The following is a 25,173-nucleotide window of genomic DNA, read 5'->3' as shown; positions in this document are numbered from 1 at the left end:
GGAGAACTCTGGAGACGAACCCCGAAGCGGACCCCCACGAAGGGTCAGCCGATGATGTCACAATATCAAGAGTGACATCGACATTGTGACATCATCAGTGATGTCACAGACACTGATGTCATGAACGCAACGTGATCAGTGATTTCACAGACACTGATGATGTCATAAACGTGAACAGAATCGTGTCTCAAAACGTGACTCACACCCCCCGTACATATAGAGTGACATTGTGACATCACTGACACAGTGATGTGACTCAAAACGTGACCAAAAGAAGAGAAGAAGAGATTGTCACAGACACTAAAGATGTCATTAGCATGATCAAAATCGTGACAAAACCTGACCAAAACCGTGACTCACACCTCCCGTCCATATCAAGGGTGACATTGTGACATCAGCAGTGATGTCACAGACACTGATGATGTCATAAATGTGACCAAAAGCTTGACCAAAATAATCATGACTCAAAACATGACCAAAATCTTGATGCAAATCATGACTAACATACACTGCCGTGACCGCCCGCCGAGGCAATTTATATAGGATAGGATTCAGGGGTTTGGATGCTATGTTTGGATGGACCACTGCATGGGTTTCACCCGGGTTTGACCCCTCCCCCCCAAATTACGTTGACGTCACACTGTTTGGGTCCTCTTTTACGTCAGGGGTTTTCGGGTTGACGTTGCATTTGTTTGGGCGGCCTCCCCCTTTTTGAGCAGTAAGTTAAACAGAACAAAACATACAGCTTCTGGGTAACCCTTTCAAAATAAAACCCATTTCGACGAACATGCGTTGTTGGAACCCCTGCATTTTCTAATGAGTATTGTGCTTTTATTTTGAAGATAGACGCGCATTACGTCCGGTCTTATTCTGGCTAACTTGATACAGCTCTCTTTTTGACGTATGAATCATCCTTCCCAAGATGGCGATGCACCTGTTTCATCGGTGGTAATCGTTATCTGCGCAACATAATTACTGTAAACAGGTGAAATTGTCGAAATTGTGCGGGTTTATTTACGAACTGGCGTGAACACCGTCGTCAAAAAATGTCTACGGAGGAATTGTCAACCTCGGACAGCGAGGGTGTCTTGGCCGGTGCCGGGGAGCGATGGGCGCCCGTGGGTGCCGTCGCCACTCCCGACGAGGACGAGAGAGGGTGCGCTGCCCGGCCGAGGCAGAGGGGCTTGTCCTCGGCCACCGCAGAGGAAGACATGGCGGCCAGGATGAGGAAGCTGGAAGAGGAGCAGGACCTGCTGAACTCCTCTCTGCTCGCCCTCACCTCCCACTTCGCCCAGGTGCAGTTCCGACTCAAGCAGATCGTGCACGCCCAGCAGAGCGAGGAGAAGGAGCGGATGCTGGCCGAGCTGGAGGAGTTCGCCTTCAAGGGCTGCCCGCATGTGGTGGGCTGCAGGGCGCAGGACGCACAGCAGCTGGAGAACTCGGTGAGTCAACTGCCGCCGACCATTTGATAGGGGGAGAAATTAACTAAGCCTCTATGATCCTGCGCACTTTGCCACTGAAACACATTGATTATCCATCTTACATCTCAAATGACAGTGCAGTTTGCAGTATCATTCTCAAAAAACATTTCCCTGAAATGCCAGATGCAGTTATTCCTAGCCTGATATCGGACTCAATTGTCAAATCGTTCCGCTCCATAATGGAGTCTCCATTTGCTGGACACTGGACGCTGCCACTGAACACTGGAGTGGGCGGATTTGAAGGTCTGGACCCAGGCAAAGTTGTTCCTGTTCTGTTGTGTTCTGCAACTGTCTGCCACATTGCAGATTGATTTATTTAGCACTACAGTTACAACTGCTTCCCTCAGTGATCACAGAGGCCTGCCTGACTTTGCCATGCTGCCTGTCAACTGTCAGGGGGGATGAGGTCTAATAAGCTTCACCTTCTGTGTCACCAGGCCATCAGTCAGCATCTGCCTGGCTGACAGCTGAAGATCCCCACTGAGACATTAGTCAATGCTTCACACAACACACATACCGTAGTTGGACCCACCCGGGGTCCTGAAGGTGTCTCAGCAAACTGATGATTGTTAAACTTCAGCATTATTTAATTTACAAGAAGTTAACACAATAGAGAATGTAGAAGAATAACCGTTTAAGATCAAGGGTTCCCAAACTTTTCAGCCCCCGACCCCCAAAATAACGGTGCCAGAGGCTCGCGAGCCCCAAGCAGATGGTTGTAGCGTACAAACATTTGTGCCTACATGAGAATTCAGTAAACAAAACAAACGATGTATCGATTATGGTTAAAATGTGCTCTTCTTAATAGTTTTTTAATTGTATTTCACACATTCTGTAGTTCACACATTCTTTAGGCCAATTTCACACATTCTGGAAATCATCTCACGAACCACCCAGTGGTGTCCCGCGACCCCCCGGGGGGTCCCGACTTCCGACCCCCACTTTGGGGACCACTGGTTTAGAGAGGCAAAATCTCATCAAATGGGGGTCCGTGGCCCTAATGTGGACTAAAAGTAGAAGTCCTCCTTGATATGAAAAAGGTTGAGAATCAATGTGCACTAGACAGATACGTGTGTATACTCTCACATGAACAGATCTGAATGCACACACAGACACACTAGGCCTGCACGATATGAGGAAAATCTGCGATATGCGATAACATTGTTCAATATAGCGATGACGATACGACTTGCGATAAATAAACAAATATTAAAGTAATATGCATATTAGCTATACAGTTCCTGTCTTTCTGCTTTAATAATGCTAACATAGACCCCAAACATAGCCTATGCCCACTGAATAAAGAAATGAAATACACACTGACTCTAGCTGAAACTACACACAGCGAGTTTGGGCTTTGGCAGAGGGGCGGGGCACACTGTTGCAAGAGAAAGGTGTACGCTGGATTTACAACACAAGACAAAATGATCAGATGCTGAGTGGGAATGCATGACGCATGTAAATAAAACTACTTTTGTTATTCATTGCGTTTCAGGCAGTCTTTGCGATGAGTTTATTGCGCATGTTCATATTGCGATGACGATGAAAATACGATTAATTGTGCAGCCCTAACACACACACACACACACACACACACACACACAATTAAGCTGTTAAACCCTGCTCACAGGAAATGAAATGATCCAGCTCGGTGGCTTAGTTTAAGGCTTCTTGATTAAAGCGTATAGAGCGCTTGTTTTGCGTCACACTCGCCTCTGTTTTGTTCCCTGAGATCTCTTATCTCCGGGGGGGGAATGCTGCTAACTGACACAAGTGGCTGTTTCACAGTGCAGGTTGAATGAACATGCCTCCAGCAGATCAGTATCTGTTTAACAGCAGCCTCTGTGTGCACAGTCACCTTAAAGCAAACCACTTTATCCTGGCTGCCATTGTTTACTCCCTGCCTCTTTTCCATTTCACCTGAACTGAGACTGAACCTACGCCTGCTTGTGTAATCACATGGTATGTTTATTGTTTATTAGTATTTCACTGAAGCTCCTTTTTAAAATCTGATTTCTTCCTTGCCCCATGCTTTACTTGTAGGGCGACCTGGTGAGTAGATGTCTCTACAAGTTATTAGTTTGTGTATTGTTGTGTAAACATTGTGATGCTTGTGATATTTACTTGTGATCCGTCTGATAAAAACGTATAAACTGTTTTATAAACCAACACTGTAATCCCACCCGTCTTGCCAAAGCATAAGTGCAACAAACAAGCAAACAAACAAACAAACAAACAAACCATAAATGGTAATAATTATACAGGATCATTATATATAGGAAAAACAGGAACATAGTCTGTGTGTGGCAAGTAGTTTCATATTGTGCTGCCAGGCTAGATATGTCAGGCAGTACCATAGTTATTTTATTGTGCTACTCGCTCTGTTACATGTTCAAACTCATTGTATTTACTAGTAGTATTTTTTTGTGAGAGCTCCACACCTGTGTATGTGTCACAGTGTAGGTTCAGGTGTGGCAGCTGCATGTCTCTGTCCAGGCTGCTGCAGTAGCTCGGTCTGTAGAAGTGAACCCGTTGTGTCTGTGACTCTGTTTGGCCCGTCAGAGCGAGAGGGAGAAGAGGGAGCGCCTGGAGGCTCAGAGAGAGAAGCAGAAGGATCTGATTTTACAGCTGAAGACGCAGCTGGACGACCTGGAGCACTTCGCCTACCAGGAGGGCAGCTACGACTCCCTGCCCCAGTCCATCGTGATGGAGAGACAGAAGGTGGGAACTCCGGATGCACTGATCCCATGCCAGTGAATTGTGATGTGTTGGTGTCAGCTACAGGTTGCCTGATCAACCTCTGATCCATTTTGACCAGCCCCGACAGCATGTGGCTGGTATTGTTTTCTGTGTGTGTGTGTGTGTGTGTGTGTGTGTGTGTGTGTGTGTGTGTGTGTGTGTGTGTGTGTGTGTGTGTGTGTGTGTGTGTGTGTGTGTGTGTGTGTGTGTGTGTGTGTGTGTGTGTGTGTGTGTGTGTGTGTGTGTGTGATCATGGCAAAATGTCGTCCTGGAGACGCCTATTGTAGAGGGAACTTGAAGATGGTTGTGGTCCGAGCAAGGGGGAAGGAAGTAGGGGTTTAGGAGGTAGGAAGCAGGGAAGGGGCTAAATTCTCAATTTAAAGCATGTTATAATGCCCGACAACGGCATTTGAGTTGTAATTATGCACGAGCCCCTTCGACTTGCCTTGTTACAGCCACCACAGTGAACACTGTGAAAGCGAGCGCCCTGTGGAGCAGCATTCACCTCTCCCTGACCTGCCTTCATTGGTGACAGCCAGACAGGTAACGGTAGTGTTTGCCCGAAGCCTCGGCATGGTTGTCACTGTTGTCAAATTAAACCACTATTAAAACATCTCAATACAATCAGCCTAACTTTGGCAATAGCCCACCATTGAGCTTGTTAGCTTAGCAACAAGCGAGCTAGTTTACAATAGTGTGTCCTGAAGTCCTCACCGATGATGTTGTCGACACCTACTACTCCCACCACGCCAACCATGACCTCACCTCACAGCAGTGATGGATCCTCAGGATACATGAACAGTTTTCAGTTGTTGTTGGACATTCAATATTCATGTTCTTCCCAAACTACTGATCATTTATCTCTTTCCAATAATGACACATTCTACGTTCACAACTAACCATGTTTAATGTTGTACATTCCATACATATATACATGTATGTCAATAATAACATGGGTTAAACCCTAACCATACTCAATAATAACCTAAAAGTATAGGAGACAAAACCATTAGATCGGGACATCGTCTAGTGAGAACCCAAACAATAGTCGACCCTCTTTAAAAACATTTACAGGCTGAACTTAAATGTTAAACTCTCATGAAATGTCTGTATGTTTAGGTCAAATACATAGTAAATGTCTGTATGTTTAGGTCAAATACATAGTGTGCACAGAATGTGCTTTTATTACCCGTTTGAGTTGTAACAAGTCACACATCTCAGTTATTGTCGAAAATGCTCGAGGCGACACTTAGCATACAGCCTACAATGACTTTACTTCATCTGTCTTTCATTTCTCAGGTCATCATCGATGAGCTGATTAAAAAGCTGGATGTGAACCTGAATGAGGACATCGGGAACTTGACGCCGGAGGAGCTGAGGCAGAGGGTAGACGCTGCCATCGCTCAGATCGTCAACCCTGCCAGAGTCAAAGAGCAACTGGTGGACCAGCTCAAAACCCAGATCAGGGACCTGGAGATGTTCATCAACTTCATCCAGGGTACGCGGGAGTATTTGCGTTGCTGCTAAAGTGGTTGTGATTTTTTTTTCTCTCATTTCAATGCCTGCTGACTGTTGTCGTCTCATACTGGTCTAATGATATCCCACAGATGAGGTGGGGAACCCTCTTCTGTCTGATGGTCACAGCCAGCAGCCACAGGCAGCAGGAACCAACGCCAGAGCTCCTGGAGTGAAGAAGAAAGGTCAGTCAGCTTATATCAAGCCATAACTGCAGTTAGCATGTGATGATCATCCACTTTGATTTTATGATTTTATATTTATTTATATTACCTTCCTGTATTATTTTTACACGCTGTCCTGTTCCTCCTTGGCATTGTTTCTCCAATTGCTGCTGTGGCACCTGAATTTACCCCAGACTCTAGGGCCCAGAGAATCAATTAGCAATGGTGGATTAACAAATTCCATTCCTGTGGGGTCATTAAAGTATCTAATCTAATAAAATGTAATCTTATCTTACCTGATGTTCCTTAGAATTGGTTGGCCAGTGTAAAAAATGCATACCGGTATATTCTGATGGTTGTCCTCTCGTCACCTCAGTAGACCCGGAGCAGGCTCAGAAGATGCGAGAGACAGGCTTGCAGCTGATCCAGAAGGCCCTGGCTGTGCTGCAGATCTTTGCCCTCAGCCAGTTCGGCTGCGCGGCGGGCCATGTTCCCCAGAGCATGTGGCCCCAGGGGGAGACAGGCCAGGACTACGGGCCGCTGCTGCAGCGCCTGGAGGCAGCTGTGGACAAGGTGCGAGTGCAGGCGTCGTGCAGGCAACACTCCCTCGAGCACGTCGTCAACTACACCAGTAACACGACCCTGGGGCCACGAGACGAGCTGACCACGTCCGTGAGGAGGGACCTGGCCATGGCTCTCAGAGACTTGCTCGCCCATGGCCTTTTTTCCCCCTCTCAGGCCATGAGCCTGGTGCTGGCACCCATCTCCTGCCTACTGCCTCACAGACAAAGCCCACAGACCATGCACCCCTGGGAGCTCTTTGTCAAGTACTACCACTCCAAAAACGGGAAGGCCTTTGTGGAGTCGCCGGCCCGCCAGCTGTCACAGTCCTTCAGCCTGCCTATGGGGGGCGGTCCGGTGACCATCACTCCCAAACAGTCGCTGCTCTGGGCCATTCACAGTGTGCTGATGGAGCACGGCCGCTACAAGCGAGGAGCCGACTCTGAGTTCAAGGCGCTGGTGTGCATGGCGCTGAACGAGCAGCGGCTGGTGTCCTGGCTCAACCTCTTGTGTAAGTCGGGGACACTGGTTCACCCGCACTATCAGCCCTGGAGCTACATGGCTCAGACCGGCTTCGAAGGAGCGCTGCGCATCCTGGGCCGCATCAGCCACCTCAAATTCAACCTGCCAGTGGACCTGGCTGTTAGACAGCTCAAGAACATCAAAGATGCTTTCTGAGAACGGACCAAAGAGGCAGCAAATCAGGCATCCGTGAATGGGACAATGCAGAGAAACATTAGAAGTCTTGAAGTCTTTTATTGCCTGTACTGCTCACATCTGGCATTCAGGACTGAATGCATGACTTTGAGCTTCAGGTACTGCACCTTGGGTTGTGCCACCCTCACCTCCACCTCGTAAAAAAAGGTTGTTCAAACAGCCAATCAACTAAAACAAAGTGCAATCATCTAATGTCTGCAGTACATGCATGGATCATTCTAATGTATGTTGTGTGAGTCGGCTTCACGTATCTCCATGGTCTCTATATTTAGCATAACCCAACTATTTTAAGATGCCAAAAGGTCTAGATGACATAGCTACTTGTACTGTTAACATGCCTTAGAACAGAGATTGAGATGACCTCATCTTTAGTAAAGCCTTTCTGACCTTTGTGACCTGTGCTTATCATACCATGCACCTGTATAGATGATGTTGCCCTGACCTATGCAGCAAATGTTGTGGGACATGTTAATTTTTTTTACAGTAGTAAGTACTGTAATGATCAGTTAGACATTCCTTATACTGTCCAGAGGGTTAAGACTGACGGCAGCGACCAACAGAAGCAGTTCTCCACACAGTAAGCGAGAGCCTGTGTGCTTGTGTTGGTCCATTGTTGACGGAGAAAGGTCCAGGCGACTTCTATGATCGAATGAATGAGTTTCTGTGGAAAGTCAGGTCGACCGTAAAGCGAAACGATGCACTCAGGGGAAATGGAGATGGAGCCATCTTATGGTTTCCATCGCGGTACTTTGGGTGAAATCTAAAGGAGAAAAGTGTGATGTAACGTTGCCTAAGTGGATTTCAAATATGCAGCTTCAACCTGTGGCGAGTGATGCTTCCCCCTTGAATCTCGAAAGCATTTATCAGTTCTTGCACATATCATATGTGCATCATATGTACATATCTATCAGGGGTGTGGAAAACCTTTAGACCCTGTATCAACTGCTGCTTTTTTCCTGTCCCGGATGAAGTTAAAATTGAATGATAATGATATTGTATAAGAATTTATTCCATTACCGGTATGCCATTGCTTTGTACTTAATTATCCAGGATGTAAAATGTTTAGTTTCTTTTCCTAGTTTTTTCCTCTTCTTTTTTATTTTCAAAGATGAGCGCCAAGTGAAATGTTTTATCTTCCTGTAGTCGTGTATCCTGAAATACTGAATGTACAACAAACCATAGATGCTGTTAAACTGACATTTGAACCTACAGTATGTCACATAAGGTTTGTTCATATCTGCTGTATGTTCCCCCACTGTTTTCCATGTGTTATGGGATGGAGACTACAGTGTTACCTGTGAACTGGACCTGCCAATCATTCCTCGGACCACATGTCAAATTGTGAGTAGATAAAGGAATACTGAACAGATTTCCTCAGGAGCGGTGGAAAGAACTAGAATGTCTCAACTCAAGTATTGTTACTTTGCTGATATTTTACCCAAGTAGAAGTACTGGTGTAAAAAAAATATCTACTTAAGTAAAAGCAAAAACTTGCTACCGTAATTTAAAATGCACTCAGCCAAAGTTCCGGAATTTTAGAAAAGAGAATGTTATTTGCTGTGATTTCCCCCCATGTGCTTCTAAAAAGAGGAGAGGAGACTTTGTACTCAAATCTTTTAATTGTAATTAATTGGAAATTACAAATAAAAGTGCACAAAGTAAAGCCAGATTCTGAGTTTAAGACTAGTCTGTTGCTTGTGGAGAGCCACAAAATGTGTACTCTGTGTAATGGTGATAATTTGTACCCTGTGTAATGGTGATTTAATCTGTAGGCTATAGAAGTACAATACTGAAATGTACTTAAAGTAAAAGTACAATTACTGACAGTACTAAAATTAGTACTTGAGTTACTTCCACCACTTGTCCTCAGTATGCATCACTTGAGATAAAATATGCTGTATCAGCACAGTTAGAGACATGTTTCATGTTGTTATTGCTTTGTTACTGTGTTAATTTAGAAATTATGTTCTGTTTCTGCTTGTGTGTGCAGTAAAAATAATAACGCACTCTTTATTTTTTCTTTATTCCCTGTGTTTTGTTCCACTGTTGTGAAATATGGAAAGACACATTTATTTATTGGACAGCATGTTTTTGCCCAGTCTTAATGCTGAAGTTGATCGTCCTAATTATTTGAACATTTCAGAACACTATCTGAAAGTCACTGGTGTACTGTCGTTCTTCCATCTGGAGAGAGCACACACAGACATTACACACACACACACACACAGGCTCCTTTAAATTGTATTATGTTTTTATTTGATCAGAAATAAATATATTGTTGAAATGTCATGTTTATTTTCTGAAATTGACGTGCATACCACTAACTAAGCAAATTAAACATTAAATGGATGTTGTATGACCACACTACAGCCATTTATATGTATGTATATATATATATATATATATATATATATATATATATATATATATATATAATATATGTGTGTATGTATATATATATAGATGTGCGTGTGTGTGTGTGTGTGTATATATGTGTGTGTGTGTGTGTGTGTGTATATATGTGTGTGTGTGTGTGTGTGTATGTGTGTATGTATATATATATATGTATATATAGATACATGTATGTATATATGGGTTAAAGAACAGGTTGTGTGGCCATGTGATTGTAATAGATTAATTGTAATTGTAAAAACAACGAGAAACTAAAAAAGCCAGACGCTAGCGCAACAGAAGAAAACAAAACCAGGAAGTGACGTCAGTAAGTCCGGTGTGAAAGGTCACAGAAACTTTTTCAACTTCCTTTCCTGCTAGCGGTGGCCGTAGAACAGCACCAGTGAGTGAAATTTCCCTTGCAATAATCTTCAATCATCCGTCCAAATCCAACTATTTATACAGTTTGTATTCTACCACATCTCTGACAAACAACCCTAATGCTCAGATGCGCCCGTTATTTCCATGTACTTTATGTTTGCAATGGGTAAAAATGAACATTATTGCAGGGCTTCGCCTCTGTGGCGTTTGTTCAAACATGGCAGCTTCCTTGATGTGGATGCGCTGGTTCCGATAGTAGGCACTTTAATTAATACCATGGTGTTATGCACCGTTTGTGTATTGATATGATATTGAATGTAATTCCCACTATTTGGTGTAGCAGCTTTCTGTCGCGTGTGTTAAAAAAGTACCGGTAAGCTTGAGACCAGTTTTATCCATTGAAAACTCAACGCCGTTCTCAAACGCTAGGCTAAACGCTAGCTAGCCAGCTAGCTGGCAAGTCTGACAGCAAACAAAACCTGGCGCTAGTTTCTCACATGTTCACCTTTTACTTTGTTTGGTCAATATCAGTGTTTCTATGGCTACATGTTTTAAGGTTACACGTTGCTAAACTGCATTGCTTTTTCTTCCTGCCAGAAATGGGCAAGTTCATGAAACCTGGGAAGGTGGTGATGGTCCTTGCTGGACGCTACGCTGGGCGCAAAGCTGTCATCGTCAAGGTAAAACATTGTTCTATGGAGGATATCTAACTGAACTGTATAGGACACACATTGATGGCTGTGTGCTCTGACACGCATTGCTAACTTGCAGAGAAGCGATTATCTTTATCCTCGTTTACTGTTTGAATAGGGGACTAATCCACTGATATCTGATTTTACTGTTATGTAAAATGTTATGACATACGAAAACCTTAACATGTACATTAACTTTAAACGTCAACGGATTCGGTGCAGCATCATGACTACTGTCCAGTGACTCAGAGGTAGATCTGTGTTAACCGTATACATATCGTCTCTGTTGTGTCTCCTGCAGAACATTGACGATGGCACCGCTGACCGCCCCTACAGCCACGCTCTAGTCTCAGGCATCGACCGCTACCCCCGTAAGGTGACCACAACAATGGGCAAGAAGAAGATTGCCAAGAGGTCCAAGATCAAGGCCTTTGTGAAGGTGTACAACTACAATCACCTCATGCCCACCAGGTCAGTGTGCCAAGTATTCAGATCTAACGTGGCTTGATTGGTCAGCAATTTGAGCACAGTCGGTACTATCATTGTTTTGTCCTTGTGCTATTTCATCACTGCTGTAGCGTTACATGATCAATTCAGTAGCGATCAATGAGTTAACAGACACACACAACGTACTTCTGTGCTGTTGGCAGCCAAAAATGTCCAGTTATTAATATTCTGGTTTTCATGCAGTGTAGAATTAATCAGGTTGATTTCATTGTAAAGGTTACAGAAGACGAATGTAATTTCCTTGGTTACAATCCTCTGTATTGCTGTTGCTTCAGTGGTTCGTATGGTGTACATATTTGTTCAAATGACCCTCCAGTGATTTTGGAGTTAACTGGTATAAAGATAGGAAAATAAATATTCGCAACATTGTCTTGCCAAACATTTGAATCAACAGTTCAAGTCAACGGTGGGAGAGCATCACTCACTAGTACTTCTGGTCCTATGAAACAGAAACTAACTTGCATGTATAGTTCCACCTCTCTTATCTGGAGCTGTTGCAGCAGATGATTTAAGTTTTGAATGTCCAAACGAGGTTTATATTGTAACGCAATCTAACCTATTCTTCAAATGTTCATGTCTGTGTACTCTGTGTATGTACTGCATGTACATTTATGTGACATTAGATTTAGGTTGCAGGATGAACTTCTCTTTATCTGGGTTTGGGAGACTAGTAAATATTAAAGGAGAATTCCGGTTTTTTACACCCCAGACCTTATTTCCAGCTTAAAATATGTTTTACTCACCCAAATAACTTTGGTTTCATTCGGATGCCCACAGAAGATATTCAGCTCCGAGTACAGTCCTCAAACGGGTGCAAACGGGGCATGCTGTTTGGTAACAGAAGAAGAGAAACCACAGAAGAACAACATAAGCACTGTAAGCACATCCAGGGCAGGTCAGAGTTGACTCGCTCTGTTGGATTGTGTTAGCAGGCTAGCTTAGCATATATATATGATCAGATTTCAAGATTATGGACGATTCAATTCAATTGCCGCTCGTATGGAGTAAGGCCATATATCGATTACAAACAGCAGCGGGAGATAAAGCGAGAGGTGTTATCTATGTGACAGTCACTCGGACAGCAAACGGAGCATGCTGTCAGCAGCACGGGAGGTTTGTTAGATAGCTAATTCATGTTCTCGTAATTATATAACAACCACAATGAACTGTGATGTGACAGAAAAGGTTATTTACAGAGCGCATTCAGCATGCCCCGTTATAGCCTGTTTGAGGACTGTACTCGGAGCTGAATATTTTCTGTGGGCATCCGAATGAAACTAGTTATTTGGGTGAGTAAAACATATTTTAAGCTGGCAATAAGGTCTGGCGTGTAAAAAAACTGAATTCTCCTTTAAGACTGAACTGAGGGAGTAATGCATAGCAAACTGCCAGATGAGTGTCTCAGTGCCCTGTGTCTCTAGACATGACTTCAATTTAGTCAAATTTGATAGATGTCGGTGTGTTATTGCAGGTCACTGACGAGTGACGTAATGTGATTTGTTGACCAAGTAAATTATAACATGCTTGCTGTGAAAATTTGTTGAATTATCCTGGGCCAGTGGATGTGATCAAGCCATGTCATAGGTTAAGTTATTACATCTAGATAGTAATGAATGTTGCCTTGTGTACACCTGCCAGAAAGATTTTGGAGAAGTTTACCTCCTCACTACTTAAACTAGAAATAGAGCGCGCTGCGCAAGCTCTTTTCTGGCCTACCGTGCATCATCGTCTTCGTCCTTCCCCTCCTCCTCCTCGCTGCTCATTTCTGCCGTCTGTCGTCATACGCAGCTACACCACCTCGCCTGTAGCGCTCCTTTCTAGCCTACCGTGCCTCTTCGTCATCCTTGCAGTGCCGTTCTCTGAGTGACTGTTCCCTCTTTGTTGAACTTGTGTGATCCAGAGGGCACTGTTCTGTCTGTTCCCTCTTTATTAAAACTCATTGGCTGGTGCAGAGCGCAAGTATCGGCACCAGTCGCCATCTTGATGGCTGCAGGCGCTTACAACGTTGGAGTTTCAGTTATAGAAGACTAGCTTATATCAGACTGTTCAGTTCAGAATTGCCATCACTCAGGTGTTTAAAGGGGCCCATACATACACTTAAGGCTTTAGAAGCAGACTTGTTGATCAGATTGAGAATTTGAGATTCCCACAATTGGTAGTCCTGGACCAGCTGAGAGAATGTGTCCCATGTGATGATGTAATACTCGGCTTCCTCAAATGCCACAAAAGTGCCCTTAAGCAAGGCACTGGATAATTATAGGCGTTCAAGTCATTTTGTAACTAGTGTCATTACCAACCTTGCTGTTTGTCTTTTCACCCAGATACTCTGTGGACATTCCCCTGGACAAAACAGTTGTCAACAAGGACGTCTTCAGGGATCCTGCTCTGAAGCGCAAAGCAAGGCGGGAGGCCAAGATCAAGTTTGAGGAGAGGTGAGTCTGCAGTTATTCTGCTGAAAGATCGGCCATGGTTTGAGATTTCAATGGTTAAGCCTAGTCAGATAGTTTGTAAGTGAGGTTTGAACAGACATCTGAAATGATGAATGACTGTTTAATGCATACCAAAATGTGTGCGTGCATGTCTTGACGTCGAAAGGTCATTGAAAAGTTGACATTTCACTTGTAAATGAAGTGTCCCTTTATGAATCCAAATGTCAGCCAATAATGTCTTCCTGGACAGGTTTAGTTGTGACTTGCTCTAAATTTGAATTTCATACTTGTAATGCGGTCTGAACCCTTATTTTGTCATTCATGCTTGTTATGTTTGCAGAGTTCTTGTGCCTGGTGAATGTAAATTATGAGACAGTATATGAATGACTTCAGCCGTTTATGGTTGTTAACTCGGCTGCGAAAGGCTTAGCAGGTAAACATTAAGGTCGATGCTAGAATGGGTCAGCGGGAGGGTGATGATTGGTTGGATTTAGGCATGGGGAGTAATGATAGGTTGAGGTTAGTAGATTTCACTGTCCAGGAGTATTTCAGTTAGCAGTTCTGATAAAGTTTGTGTAGAAAATGTTCTGAGATCTTGTTTCTTCTTTCCGCAGGTACAAGACAGGCAAGAACAAATGGTTCTTCCAGAAGCTGAGATTCTAAGACTCCTTGGTTTCACAAATAAATGTTATAAAAAAAATTGATCAAATGACTGCTGTCTTATTTTTTCACCTTTTTCTTTTTGATGTTTTGCCTTGTGTTGAATTTGGTTTCAGGAAAAGGTTTGTGTGAATAAAAATTAGTTCATTGTATTGGCAGTTAACTTTTTTTGTGTAGTGAGCTGTACTGTTAAACCCCCTGACAGTTTCAACAGTCTGGAAAAGCTGATGCATCTGAGAGTAATGGAGGACATGCAGTGGTATTCGAGACCGGATTACAAATTTTCTAACCCAAGTTCCATCAACCATAGTCTGTTGTGAGAACTCACCATTGGCGAATGACTAGTTCATTGTTTTTCAAGGGAAGAAATAATGCCTAATCCCGGTTGTGGTTTGTGTCGACCTTGAACTTCAAATGCTGAAGATTTTGGAGATTAGTATCAAGTGAAAAGTTGTACAAATTGTATCCATCCAGGTGGCACAACATTTTTATATAAGTGTGTGTGTGATAGCCCCCTCCCCCCCCTTAAGTCTTGGTATCACATAAATAGTGCAGGGGGTGGTTTTGATATCATTCAGCAACATTGCCCCTCCCTCTGGCTGTGATGCCCTCCTGAGATCCCCAAAGCTACCTTGCCAGTGCCCTGCTGTCAGTTGCTTTAAAAGCGTCAGTGGTCTCAGGTTAATGTAGCCTGCTCTATGCAATGAAGTGTAATTGGCTCATTTTAACACGTCAGAAAAATCACTTCATGATGTCAATAGAGCAATGGCCTTTGTGCCCTAAAGAAATTGTGACGCCGAAGGCAAAATGGCATTGCCCACCCTGGTTGTCTGGTTATTTCCCCCTTCCCAGCGAGCATTTTTCGGTTGAAAAGACGTTTAAAAAACGTTTAGAGTCAACGTTGAAAAAACGTACAAGAAAGGTTCAAAAGTGAAAGTTTTTTCACCCACTATTTGCAGACGTCGAATGAACGTTCACATTTAGACCACATTTCACCATGATCTTAAAAGTAAAACTGCTACGCCTCACACGGGAGGCGAACCACTGACCTCTGGCATTCGGACCACCATGCCCTATCAACTGAGCTATACGTTTGCTGAAAAGTTATAGGGCGCCAGGCATATATATAGCCTACTCTATCGCTAGCTCGTACACAGTACGGTTGCATGGTACCACAGGCTAAACGATCATGGGACAGGTGTATTTTATATTATGTGTATCATGATATTAGGCTATATTATGTAAGAGACTAAAATGATGTTGACTGTTGACTGTGTGTGTGTGTGTGTGTGCGAGTAGTCTGTAGGCTGGAGGGCTTCAGAGGTTATAACTTAATTTAACACCGGCAACTCAGGGGGGACACAGAGCCTTGTAGCCTGTTACATAGCGTGCCCAGAGCACCTCCTTCTGCACTTGGTGCAGACCGGTGCTGCAGACTCGCTTTGGTCTTCTAGTCAGTCACAGTCACAGCTGCAAGTACTTGGGCATGCGCGTTGCTGCAGGAACTCAATTCATTATTTTATAGTATTGCGCTAAAGTATTAACCATAGATGTGTCCTGGAAGCTTTTTGCTGGCACCACATAGCCTATATAGTCCCATATTTATGATATTTCATGTGACATAAAATGCGTTGAAATGTAGTTTTCGTGTAGACCAGATTTAAACTCTCAGTTAGACAATAAATTGGACAAATGCCAATTCACACACTATCAATATTGCCTCTATATCAAGCTACAACAAATGTTTTAACAAAATGATTAACCAAATTGTGTTTTTTGACACGTTGACGTTGTAACCGCATTTTAGCCGGTTGAAAAAAGGGTGAAATTAGGTCTTAGACGTTCAAACCCAATATCACCCAGATTTAAACTAAAAATCAACGTTGAAAAAACGTTTTGTGCTCGCTGGGTTGGTTTTAGTTACTAAATTATTTTAATTTTACTTTGTATGTATGTTTGTATGTATGACTCCCCTCATGTTATTTCCTTGAGCATGGTAACCAAAGTAAAAGTTAAAACAATTGAACTAAAACTAAGATAACATTACTAGACAACAAAAACTACAAATGAACAGAATAAAAGGTGTGTATTTGAGGAGGGAGAGAAACTGGATGGTCTTGAGTGCACTGGGCCCAGGTGCACCCAATCAGCTTAATGACCCCAACACCAAGCTCCTGCAAGGAGGGTCGTCACACTTTTAGATGTTTTATTCCAGAAAGTGTATGAAAGCCATGACCAAAACAGTGTCATTCATTGTATCAGTGTGTTACTTATGGTTGGACTAAATAGTGAAAATAAATTATGACCGTTTTTGATGACCCCATGTGTGCCCAAGGATATCACGTTTCCGACGCTACTTGAAGGCAGCGTTATGGTTAAACCGGTTTGACGCCCCCCTGCTGGAGAAAAAAAAAGAATTCCCCATGGTTCATTCTCGTGAAAACGAAACTGAAAGAGAATGTGACTGCAGCGCACAGGGTGACAGGAGGTAAGTTCATATCTCACTGTTTTATTCATTAGACATCGAACATTTTCATTTAATAACAGTGATAGCGTCTACGGTTTTAATTCTAATAAGTAGCCTGCTACTACTGATGAGACATGAGTTTCTTATGGTGCGAATCGTGCGATTGGTTGAAACTGGGTGGTTGAGTCAAATCAGGGCCTGTCGTCATCCATAGCATAGGCCAGGGCATAGGTCTGTAGCATTGACAGTACAATGTAGCCTACTGACTCAGCTGTGCAGTGTTATCAACTTTTCCAGATTGCAGTACCAGTAGCCATGTCGTCAGATGAGGTGAGACCACTGACATTTGTTTTCTTCTTCATATCCAATGTTATGGTCCAAACTATCTACCTCGATGAAAACAGAAGTATTCATATTCCTATAGCTAGTATTCCTTTCTGGGTTGATTTGATGTATTACAAAGAATGTTAAAATAGCCCACATAAAGATGTAGGCCTACCCCGTTGGGCAACAGTACATCCATAAAACCAATAAGTTTATAGTGTCTGTACATTGAGTATTTTTATGGTACAGTATTTTAATCTCCCAAGGCATCTATAATATTTAGTCATATAAGGTCAAATAGTGTATCTGTGATATGGCCTACTCTATAGTGACTTTATATCTTTTGGTTTGTTATAAAAGTTGATTATCAACACATAATCTTAAAAATGCCTTGTTATTTAACTTTATTGTTATGCTGTATAGGCTACTATGGATTTAGCTTATAGGTCAACATGTTATTTGGAGAAAGCAGGTAAACAGTCCAGGCAAAGTGTTGGTAGGGGGAGCTCAGGTGTATTTAACCTCAATGCAATGTTATTGAGGCAATTAAGTGATACAATGTTTCTGCTTGTCTTTCAGGATTTTTCTCTTGTGATGGAAGATAAACCACCCTCTGAGGACAACCTGGAGGGAGTTAAAAAGTTGATAATCGGCTGCCAGGTAGGCTATGTTAAGTTTTAACCAGGTTTTAAAGAGGACATGAAACATTTGATCATATGAGAGTCTAGTTCATTTGCATTTCACCTCAGACAGAAGACAAGACACCGCTTTAAAGTCTGAAATGTACCTAGATTTGCTAGAAAGATGAACAACATTTCAGCTTTTCGCCAACTAGGGCGCTGTTTGATGATGTCACTAGGTGCTGCATGTCTCTACAGATGCAGCACAAGCAGCTGCTGAATGAGCAGCAGGAGCTGTCTGAGTCCAGGGATACCCAGCGGGATCTGGCACAGCAGTACAGACAGCGCTCTGACCGGCTGCTCAGATCTCTGGAGGAAGACCAGCGCGTCTACGCCCAGGACGTCCAGGCTGAAAAGGTACCACTGACTGACACAACACACGTACATCTGTTTGCTTCTAGCCATTGTAGCCACAAAGCAGAGCTTGTAGATGTTGGGGATGGGATGTCACGATACAAATTTCATAGGCAATAGGGTTCACAATTCTGTGACAACAAAGTCTAGCGATGGCATTGGCTTGATATAATATAAACAATTAAAAAATCTCATTACAAAGTGAAAATAATATAATTTGGATGTAGAGTTTGTGAAACTGTGATGGGCAATCATCTCATCTGTGATTACTACAGCAGAATAAAATGGAGCTAACATCACGATTCAATTCTGCCCCATGAGACAGTGTCACATCTTTGTATTATGACATATTGAACTTCAATATACAGTATATCATCCCATTCCTAGTAAATGTGGACAGAATTTTAATACAGCGTATCAGGTGAGACTTACTGAACCGTCATGTTGGATTCGACTGATATGGGTTCTGATGTACATCAGTGTTTGTCCCAGAATGTGACTTTGTCAGGGTGGAACAGCCTCTGAAACAGCATTGAGACCGTCATGGGACACTAAAACTGAAAAGTGTGAAAACCGATCATGAAGATTTTCCACATTAGAATCGGTTCAGGCTGAGGCCTTCCTCTAGACAATATTGATCAATCCTACAGTAAATATGTCTTCAAACAGCATGTCCATCACATCAGAGGTGCTTTTTAATATCTTATCTTCCCTTTGTGTTTTTCCTCCCTCCCATTGTAGGAGAAGCTGGACCGCCTGAAGCAGCAGGACGACGAGCTGAGGCGGGAGATCCAGAGGGTGGAAACAGCCATGTGGGATGTGGAGGCCCACAACGACCACCTCAAAAAGCAGACTAGCGTACGTCTCTTTCCACACACACACACGGTATCAGTGGCAGTTCGCGGCTCATCCGGTAAACCTGTACGCTCCCGTTCCGCAGGTGTCCACCGCCGTGCCGGAGAAGCGGGTGGTGTTCAAGGGGCTGACGGCAGGCGCGGCCGACACGCAGCTGTTCGACATGAAGCTGCGTATCATTTATCCCATGGAGAGCGGGACTGCACTCATCACCTTTGAGGAAGAGATAGGTGAGTCTGTGGAGGCGGGCTTTCACTTATTCCCATATATTCCATATGTTATTCCACTGAGACGCGAGTTAAAAGTGCACTTTCCAGAATTTGAATAGGAGCTTATCGGGATGGCAACCAAATACTTCCATTCCTGTTGGAAGTATTTATGTCAGTGTCCATGTGTTTTCTATATCTTCAGTGACGGTGCTGAAATGAACAAAAAAAAAAGCCTTTTAATTCCATCAGATCATTTACCTGTTTGACAATGTGCCACAAAATATATATTTTCTTGTAAATTATTTTGGATATTAAAATTACTTTTACTTCAGCAGTAACATCATCGAGTACCAGCAGGCGTAGACAGAAATGCCATTCAGTAAAACCGTTACAGATTTCTGCACAGTCCCGCCCCTCGCTTCAAATAAAACTGCTTCTCACTTATGCATCGCATTAAGGAAGCACGATGCTCTCAATATGCGGTTTTGCTTAACCTCGCGTCACCAGGCTCTCTCTAAGAGGAGAAAAGCCTGGTATCTGTTATTCAATTAGTCTTCTGGTCTGAGATCCGGCGGATCTCTCCGCCTGTATTCGGTCATTTGGTTCTGGTTTGTGCTGCAGTTCTATTGTATTATTTGTGTTTAATTCTTTTTATTTTTGTCTATTAGCTACATAGCTTGATAACTCGCATCGCATTTATTTACCATAATTCAGATACGGTAGTTGTTAATTCAATAGTTGCCCTGTTTTCAGAGCAGAATTGTTTTTGGAGCACAGTCCGTTTCCGTATCCGCCAGATCTCCAACAACCGTTTCCGCTTTTTACCGGATGATCAGATGTCAAGCTTTTGGCCGCAGACTAGGTTTCGCTGGAGACCTGAATTGAATCTTAACTCTGAATCGCTCTCTCCTCAGTGGCCAAGAAGATCCTGAGCTTGACCAAACATGAGGTGAACCTGGGAGGAGAGTTCAGCATCACTGTGGAGGCCAAGCCGGTGCAGCTGATGATCCCCAACCAGGTCGAGGTACAGCAAAGAAGCACAAAACAGCCTCCCTATGTCCGACAGGCCCCAGTGTTTACCCTCTTTGAGTGACCTCTGTGTGCTCATCTCACAGATAGACACCCAGGTCTGTCCTCGGCGGATCTTGATCTCCAACCTGCCCAAGATGGACAGCGAGATTCTGCTGAACAAGCTGGAGATCCACTTCTCCAAGACGCCTCACGGGGGCGGCGAGGTGCAGGAGTGCGACCTGCTGCATGACTCGGGCACTGTGGTCCTCACTTTTGTCAGCACAGACGGTGAGCGAGCTCTGATCTGACTATTCATTATCCATTATCCATATCCATCATTATCCATATGAAGCTGAAATGAAGCGGCAGCAGAGGCTTATTTGTGGGGAAATGGGAGGTGAATTTGGAGGTATGAATTGTTCCAACACATGGGAGTCAGGGAGTGTGTAGGACAAAGTTTACCCAAAAGATTATGTATGCATGCATGCATGCATGCATGCATGTATTTTGGAATACCTTGTACATTTGTTCCTGCAGATTATGTGCTTGTAGTTGATTTATTTTTTTGCGTGCTACTATTTCTTTTTATGAACATCCAGTGTGTCAGTTGGTGAGATTCTTGTGTTTTTGTTTGTTTTCGCTTTAAATCCATTCCCAGCTGATGCTATAGAGAGGCAAAGTGGAATGTCACTTCCTGCTTCAGCACTGTACCAGAGATTTTCATCCATTTCCATTAATTTTCCCATGGACATTTCGTAAAATGCTTATAAAATAGTTTTACTTCGTCTAACCAAACGGTTCAGCTAACGCTATAATCGGGAGAGACCATAGAACATTTCACTCGGACCAAAACTTAAAAAAACAGAAAAAATATTTTCTTTAAACCCCCCATTTGTTTTTACGTTTTGGTCCCAGTGAAATGTTATGCGATATCTCCTGTTTCTAAATATATCTGTACCGTTTGGTTTGAACCAGTAAAACTATTTTTATACGCATTTTACAAAATGTGTGTGGGAAAATAAATGGCGGATGAAAATCTCTGGTACAGTGCTGAAGCAGGAAGTAGGTGGTCACTTTGCCTCTATTCTTTCCACCAAACAGTTGCCAAAGGCCTGACAGAGATGCAGTACCATGATGTGAAATTCGAGAAAAAAAAGAAGCACAGAGTGAAGGTGACACCTTTCCTGAATGGAAAGATCACAAACTTAAAGGTAAGCATTATGTCAGGAGGTTAAGCATTCTGTCAGGAAGTGGGAGTAGAGAGAAGGTAAACATGATGTCAGGAGGTGGCAGTAGACTCTACTCTCTACTGAGTAGAGAGAAACTCCCCCAAATCTTCTTACACTTAAATATCAACCATCTGTCATGTTCAATGTGTTCCAGGTAGCGCTGGGTGATGTGGACAAAATCAATTATCACAATGTTTTTAATACAATTATTGAATCCGATTCATTATTATTGATGACAATTTAATGATTTATTATTTTCTCCTTTTTCTTTCTGCACATGGTCAGTTGTTTGTAGGCATAATGTACAGAAGAGGATTAGGGCCACATGTGAACAATTTATTTGAGTTCTGAGAGTGTATTGCTTTGTATCTGTATTACATGTATGTTTATTTGCATAAAGTTGCGTAAAGTGTGTGCGTGTGTGTCCGGCTGGCAGACGGAGCAGGTGGTGTGTCCTCGCACAGTGCTGCTGACGGGGATCCCCTCGGTCATGGAGCAGGACAGCCTGCAGGACCTGCTGGAGATCCACTTCCAGAAGAGCAGCAGCGGGGGAGGGGAGGTGATTGATTGATTAATTCATTGACCGATTGATTGATTTTACTTGATATTTTCATTCAAAGTGCAGCAGCTCTGTCAAGACATGGCCTGCATATAAAAGGGGGGGAATCAGGATAACACAATAAAGCCCAGTATCTACCTGGAATATTATCAAGACCAGTTGCTTTGCAGCAGTTGAGCTTGTTGAGCATATCAAGCACAACTGCCTCAGACACCTGTGAGAAGGAGAAGCTATCCGCTTGAAACTTTCTGAGAATAGTACTACTGATAGACATGACTCTTCCCATATCGGCCTGGAAGCTTTTCCACCAGCCTTCTGGTGACTGATGTAAAATAACTATTGAGACTGTCCACCACATCCTTGTTATTTGAGTGACCCTGTTCTCAATATTTAAACAGATGTTACTGCTTTTTGTTTTTGTTTAGGTGGACTCCTTCCTGTACAACCCGCTGGGGCAGCAGGCCTCGGCCCTGTTCCAGGAGGACTGTCCCAGCAGCCACGGGTCGCTGTAGACCCACCCACCTCTCCTCAACCAGGCCTTCACTCATGCTGCTCCCTCAGGATCCGGGTCTAATGGTCTTGCCTGCCACAACTGCCCAGCTAATATTAGTCACATTAATAGTTAAAGTTATACTCTTTTGGTGACATTTGTTGAACCTTTTACAATGGTTAAGTTAGTGCATTCAGTAATTTTATTTAATCATATATTTAATGGCAAGAAGACTCTTGTTAGTAATTCACCACAAATGTGATCATTTCTGTATGTTCAATCTGGAATTCTAGATGTTTGGATAATGTTGGTTTTTGATTGGTCAAATTGCTGTTAATATTTTCTGGAAAAGGAGAGCTGAAGCCTCCAAGCAATAGTGACATTAATACAGAACATTTTCAAAAACCATTTATCAATGTAGAAAGTGTACAGTATAAAGAAGGTGATGCAATAAATTTCCAACCTCTATATTCTGCATATTAATAACTGATCTATTCATTCAGTAAGTATGTGAATCCTTAAAAAGGCGGCAGTCATGCTCCATTGGTATAGGCAAATATAAATTGTTAAGACTTAGGAGAAGAAATTACAAAGACTGAGTGCAGTTTTGATACAAAGAATGACTTTACATTTCCCCACCATAAAATCTAGATTTGTGCAAAACGTGGAAAAATTAGGAATTTTAAAGGGTTTGATTAAAATAATCATGCTATCATTTGACATCCAAATTCACAAAAGGATGGTGCCAGAATCTCAAAGCAACACAGCACTGGCCAAATGCTATAATGTTATAATATCACTATCTCATTTATTATTATGCTTCAAGTTTGAAGAAAAAAGGCAGTGACAGTCCATGAACACAGATCAGATTTATTGTAAAAACATTTTATTTTATTTAACCTTTATTTTACTAGGTAGTCAGTCACTTGAGATCAGTGATCTCTTTTTTGAGCAAGACCTGGCCAAAATGGCAGCATTTAAAAACAAAATAACACATAAGCAAGACACAAACACAGACAGGAACATAAAAGGCAATGTGGCGCAAGCATAAATTTGGCTGGAACAGCCAAGATTGAATGGGATGAGGGAGGGGGGTTACGAAGGGTCGCTGAGGAGAGGTCAAGTTAATGAAAAACAAGCACGACACATACAACCAAGCAGTGACATTGACCCATCTCTTTCTTTAAAATGTCCGTAATATTAGAGTTTTAAAATCATATATGGTGATGAAGTCCTGCAGTTTCAGAGTTTTTAAAGTCCATTTCAGGCAGACGGAGCAGAGAAAGAGAAGGCCCTTTTCCCAAACTCAGTGCGAGTTCGGTACTGAGGCATGTAAAAAGTCCTGTGACCATGAAGTGTAGGATTGGTTTGATGTGAGAGAGATGTATGAGCAGAGTTAGAGCGGGAGCTTACCAGTGATTGCTTTATAAATTAACATATCAGCCAATTAAAAGTAACAGCATAAGCATGTTAAAAGTAGCAATGTCCCACACAAAAAAATTACCTCACATCATCACTTAAAGAATCCAGCAATATCCCCCTAGTGCAGCCACCAGTATAAAACCGCAAACAAAAGGTTGAAGATCCACAGAACACGCTAACACACTCAGGTCAGGCACTTAAGACAGAGGAGAGGGACAGCTGTAACCAAATATTTCAAATCCTATGTTTGAAATCTGTCATTTTGTGCCTATTTGCCTGGATGACGGCATTGGTCTGCTAATGTTTTGTGCTATCGGCTACAAGGAGCGCTGTCCTCAGGACATGTGCCATGACAGGAGTCTAGTCAGCTAATCAGCTATCTTTTCTAAATATGATTAGATTACATGCAGAGTATGAATTTCCCCATGGGGATAAATAAAGGATAGATAACTAACTTATACATAAACACTCAAATACCCCCTCCACCACAGATAGCAATTAAATGTTTACTCTCTTGTGTGGAATATCATGTGTGACTTCAAGTTTGCTTTAAGACCAAAACCTTTACCACAGACTGAGCAATTAATTAAATTGTTTATCACCTGTGTGGACTATCATGTGTCTGTTCAAGTCATTTTTTTGACCAAAACCTTTACAACAGACTGAACAATTAAATTGTTTCTCACCTGTGTGGACTATCATGTGTCTGTTCAAGTTAACTTTTTGACCAAAACCTTTACCACAGACTGAGCAATTAAATTGTTTCTCACCGGTGTGGACTATCATGTGTCTCTTCAAGTGTCCGCTAAGACCAAAACTTTTACCACAGACTGAGCAATTAAATCGTTTATCATGTGTGTGGACTATCATGTGTCTCTTCAAGCCTCCTTTTAGACCAAAACCTTTACCACAGACTGAGCAATTAAATTGTTTCTCACCTGTGTGGATTATCATGTGTGACTTCAACTGTCCTTTTTTACCAAAACCTTTGCCACAGAATGAGCAATTAAATTGTTTCTCTCTTGTGTGGACTGTCATGTGTCTGTTCAAGTCTCCTTTAAGACCAAAACCTTTACCACAGACTGAGCAAATACATTGTGTCTCACCTGTGTGGACTATCATGTGTATCTTCAAATGTGCTTTATTACCAAAACTTTTACTACAAACTGAGCAACTCAAATGTTTCTTCCCATGAACTAGTTCACTAGTTTCCATCCATTCTTCAGCACTGTTTTCAGTCTCAAGTTCAGAAGAGTCTGAAGTCTTGTCATCACTAGGTGGTTGTAAACAACTAGCTGGATCTAAGTTCCTGGTTGGTTTTGATACTCCACAGTCT

At 42.7% G+C, this 25,173-nt stretch overlaps 3 protein-coding genes across 4 annotated transcripts; all 3 read left to right on the top strand.

Moving 5' to 3' along the window:
* Positions 1–1,046: 1,046 nt before the first annotated feature.
* rundc1 (RUN domain containing 1) lies at positions 1,047–7,138 on the top strand (the record flags this gene model as incomplete). Its single annotated transcript, XM_083649844.1, has 5 exons — positions 1,047–1,442; positions 4,044–4,202; positions 5,520–5,718; positions 5,828–5,920; positions 6,276–7,138. 5 exons carry the CDS (start codon positions 1,047–1,049, stop codon positions 7,136–7,138), a joined length of 1,710 nt encoding a protein of 569 aa, XP_083505970.1.
* A 2,785-nt stretch (positions 7,139–9,923) lies between these two features.
* Positions 9,924–14,389, top strand: rpl27 (ribosomal protein L27). Its single transcript, XM_083649850.1, has 5 exons — positions 9,924–9,971; positions 10,547–10,629; positions 10,943–11,112; positions 13,470–13,580; positions 14,192–14,389. Exons 2-5 carry the CDS (start codon positions 10,549–10,551, stop codon positions 14,238–14,240), a joined length of 411 nt encoding a protein of 136 aa, XP_083505976.1. The 5' UTR covers positions 9,924–9,971; positions 10,547–10,548; the 3' UTR covers positions 14,241–14,389.
* A 2,284-nt stretch (positions 14,390–16,673) lies between these two features.
* On the top strand, positions 16,674–24,956 carry ifi35 (interferon-induced protein 35). 2 transcript variants are annotated; one of them, XM_083649848.1, is made up of 11 exons: positions 16,674–16,725; positions 17,002–17,034; positions 17,608–17,688; positions 17,907–18,065; positions 18,804–18,920; positions 19,003–19,147; positions 20,041–20,150; positions 20,242–20,425; positions 21,239–21,348; positions 21,803–21,925; positions 22,351–24,956. In XM_083649848.1, the coding sequence occupies exons 2-11, from the start codon at positions 17,020–17,022 to the stop codon at positions 22,435–22,437; spliced, it is 1,131 nt and encodes a 376-aa protein (XP_083505974.1). In that variant the 5' UTR covers positions 16,674–16,725; positions 17,002–17,019; the 3' UTR covers positions 22,438–24,956. The 2 variants fall into 2 exon arrangements, with proteins under 2 accessions (XP_083505974.1, XP_083505975.1); XM_083649849.1 differs by lacking the exon at positions 16,674–16,725 and having other exon boundaries at positions 16,984–17,034.
* Positions 24,957–25,173: the final 217 nt, after the last annotated feature.

Source organism: Poromitra crassiceps (assembly GCF_964638095.1).
Source record: "Poromitra crassiceps genome assembly, chromosome: 13".
In the NCBI taxonomy this organism is placed as follows: Eukaryota; Metazoa; Chordata; class Actinopteri; order Beryciformes; family Melamphaidae; genus Poromitra; species Poromitra crassiceps.
The sequence above is the reverse complement of the archived record's forward strand: the minus strand, read 5'-3'. Positions and strand labels throughout refer to the sequence as shown.

Excerpts from the sequence above, each read along its gene's own strand:
- rpl27 (XM_083649850.1), top strand. The coding sequence starts at position 10,549 with ATGGGCAAGTTCATGAAACCTGGGAAGGTGGTGATGGTCCTTGCTGGA. Across the intron at positions 10,630-10,942 it reads GCAAAGCTGTCATCGTCAAG|AACATTGACGATGGCACCGC; the intron begins GTAAAACATTGT and ends TGTCTCCTGCAG. Across the intron at positions 13,581-14,191 it reads AAGATCAAGTTTGAGGAGAG|GTACAAGACAGGCAAGAACA; the intron begins GTGAGTCTGCAG and ends TTCTTTCCGCAG.
- ifi35 (XM_083649848.1), top strand. Across the intron at positions 18,066-18,803 it reads AGGACGTCCAGGCTGAAAAG|GAGAAGCTGGACCGCCTGAA; the intron begins GTACCACTGACT and ends CTCCCATTGTAG. Across the intron at positions 20,151-20,241 it reads TGATCCCCAACCAGGTCGAG|ATAGACACCCAGGTCTGTCC; the intron begins GTACAGCAAAGA and ends CTCATCTCACAG.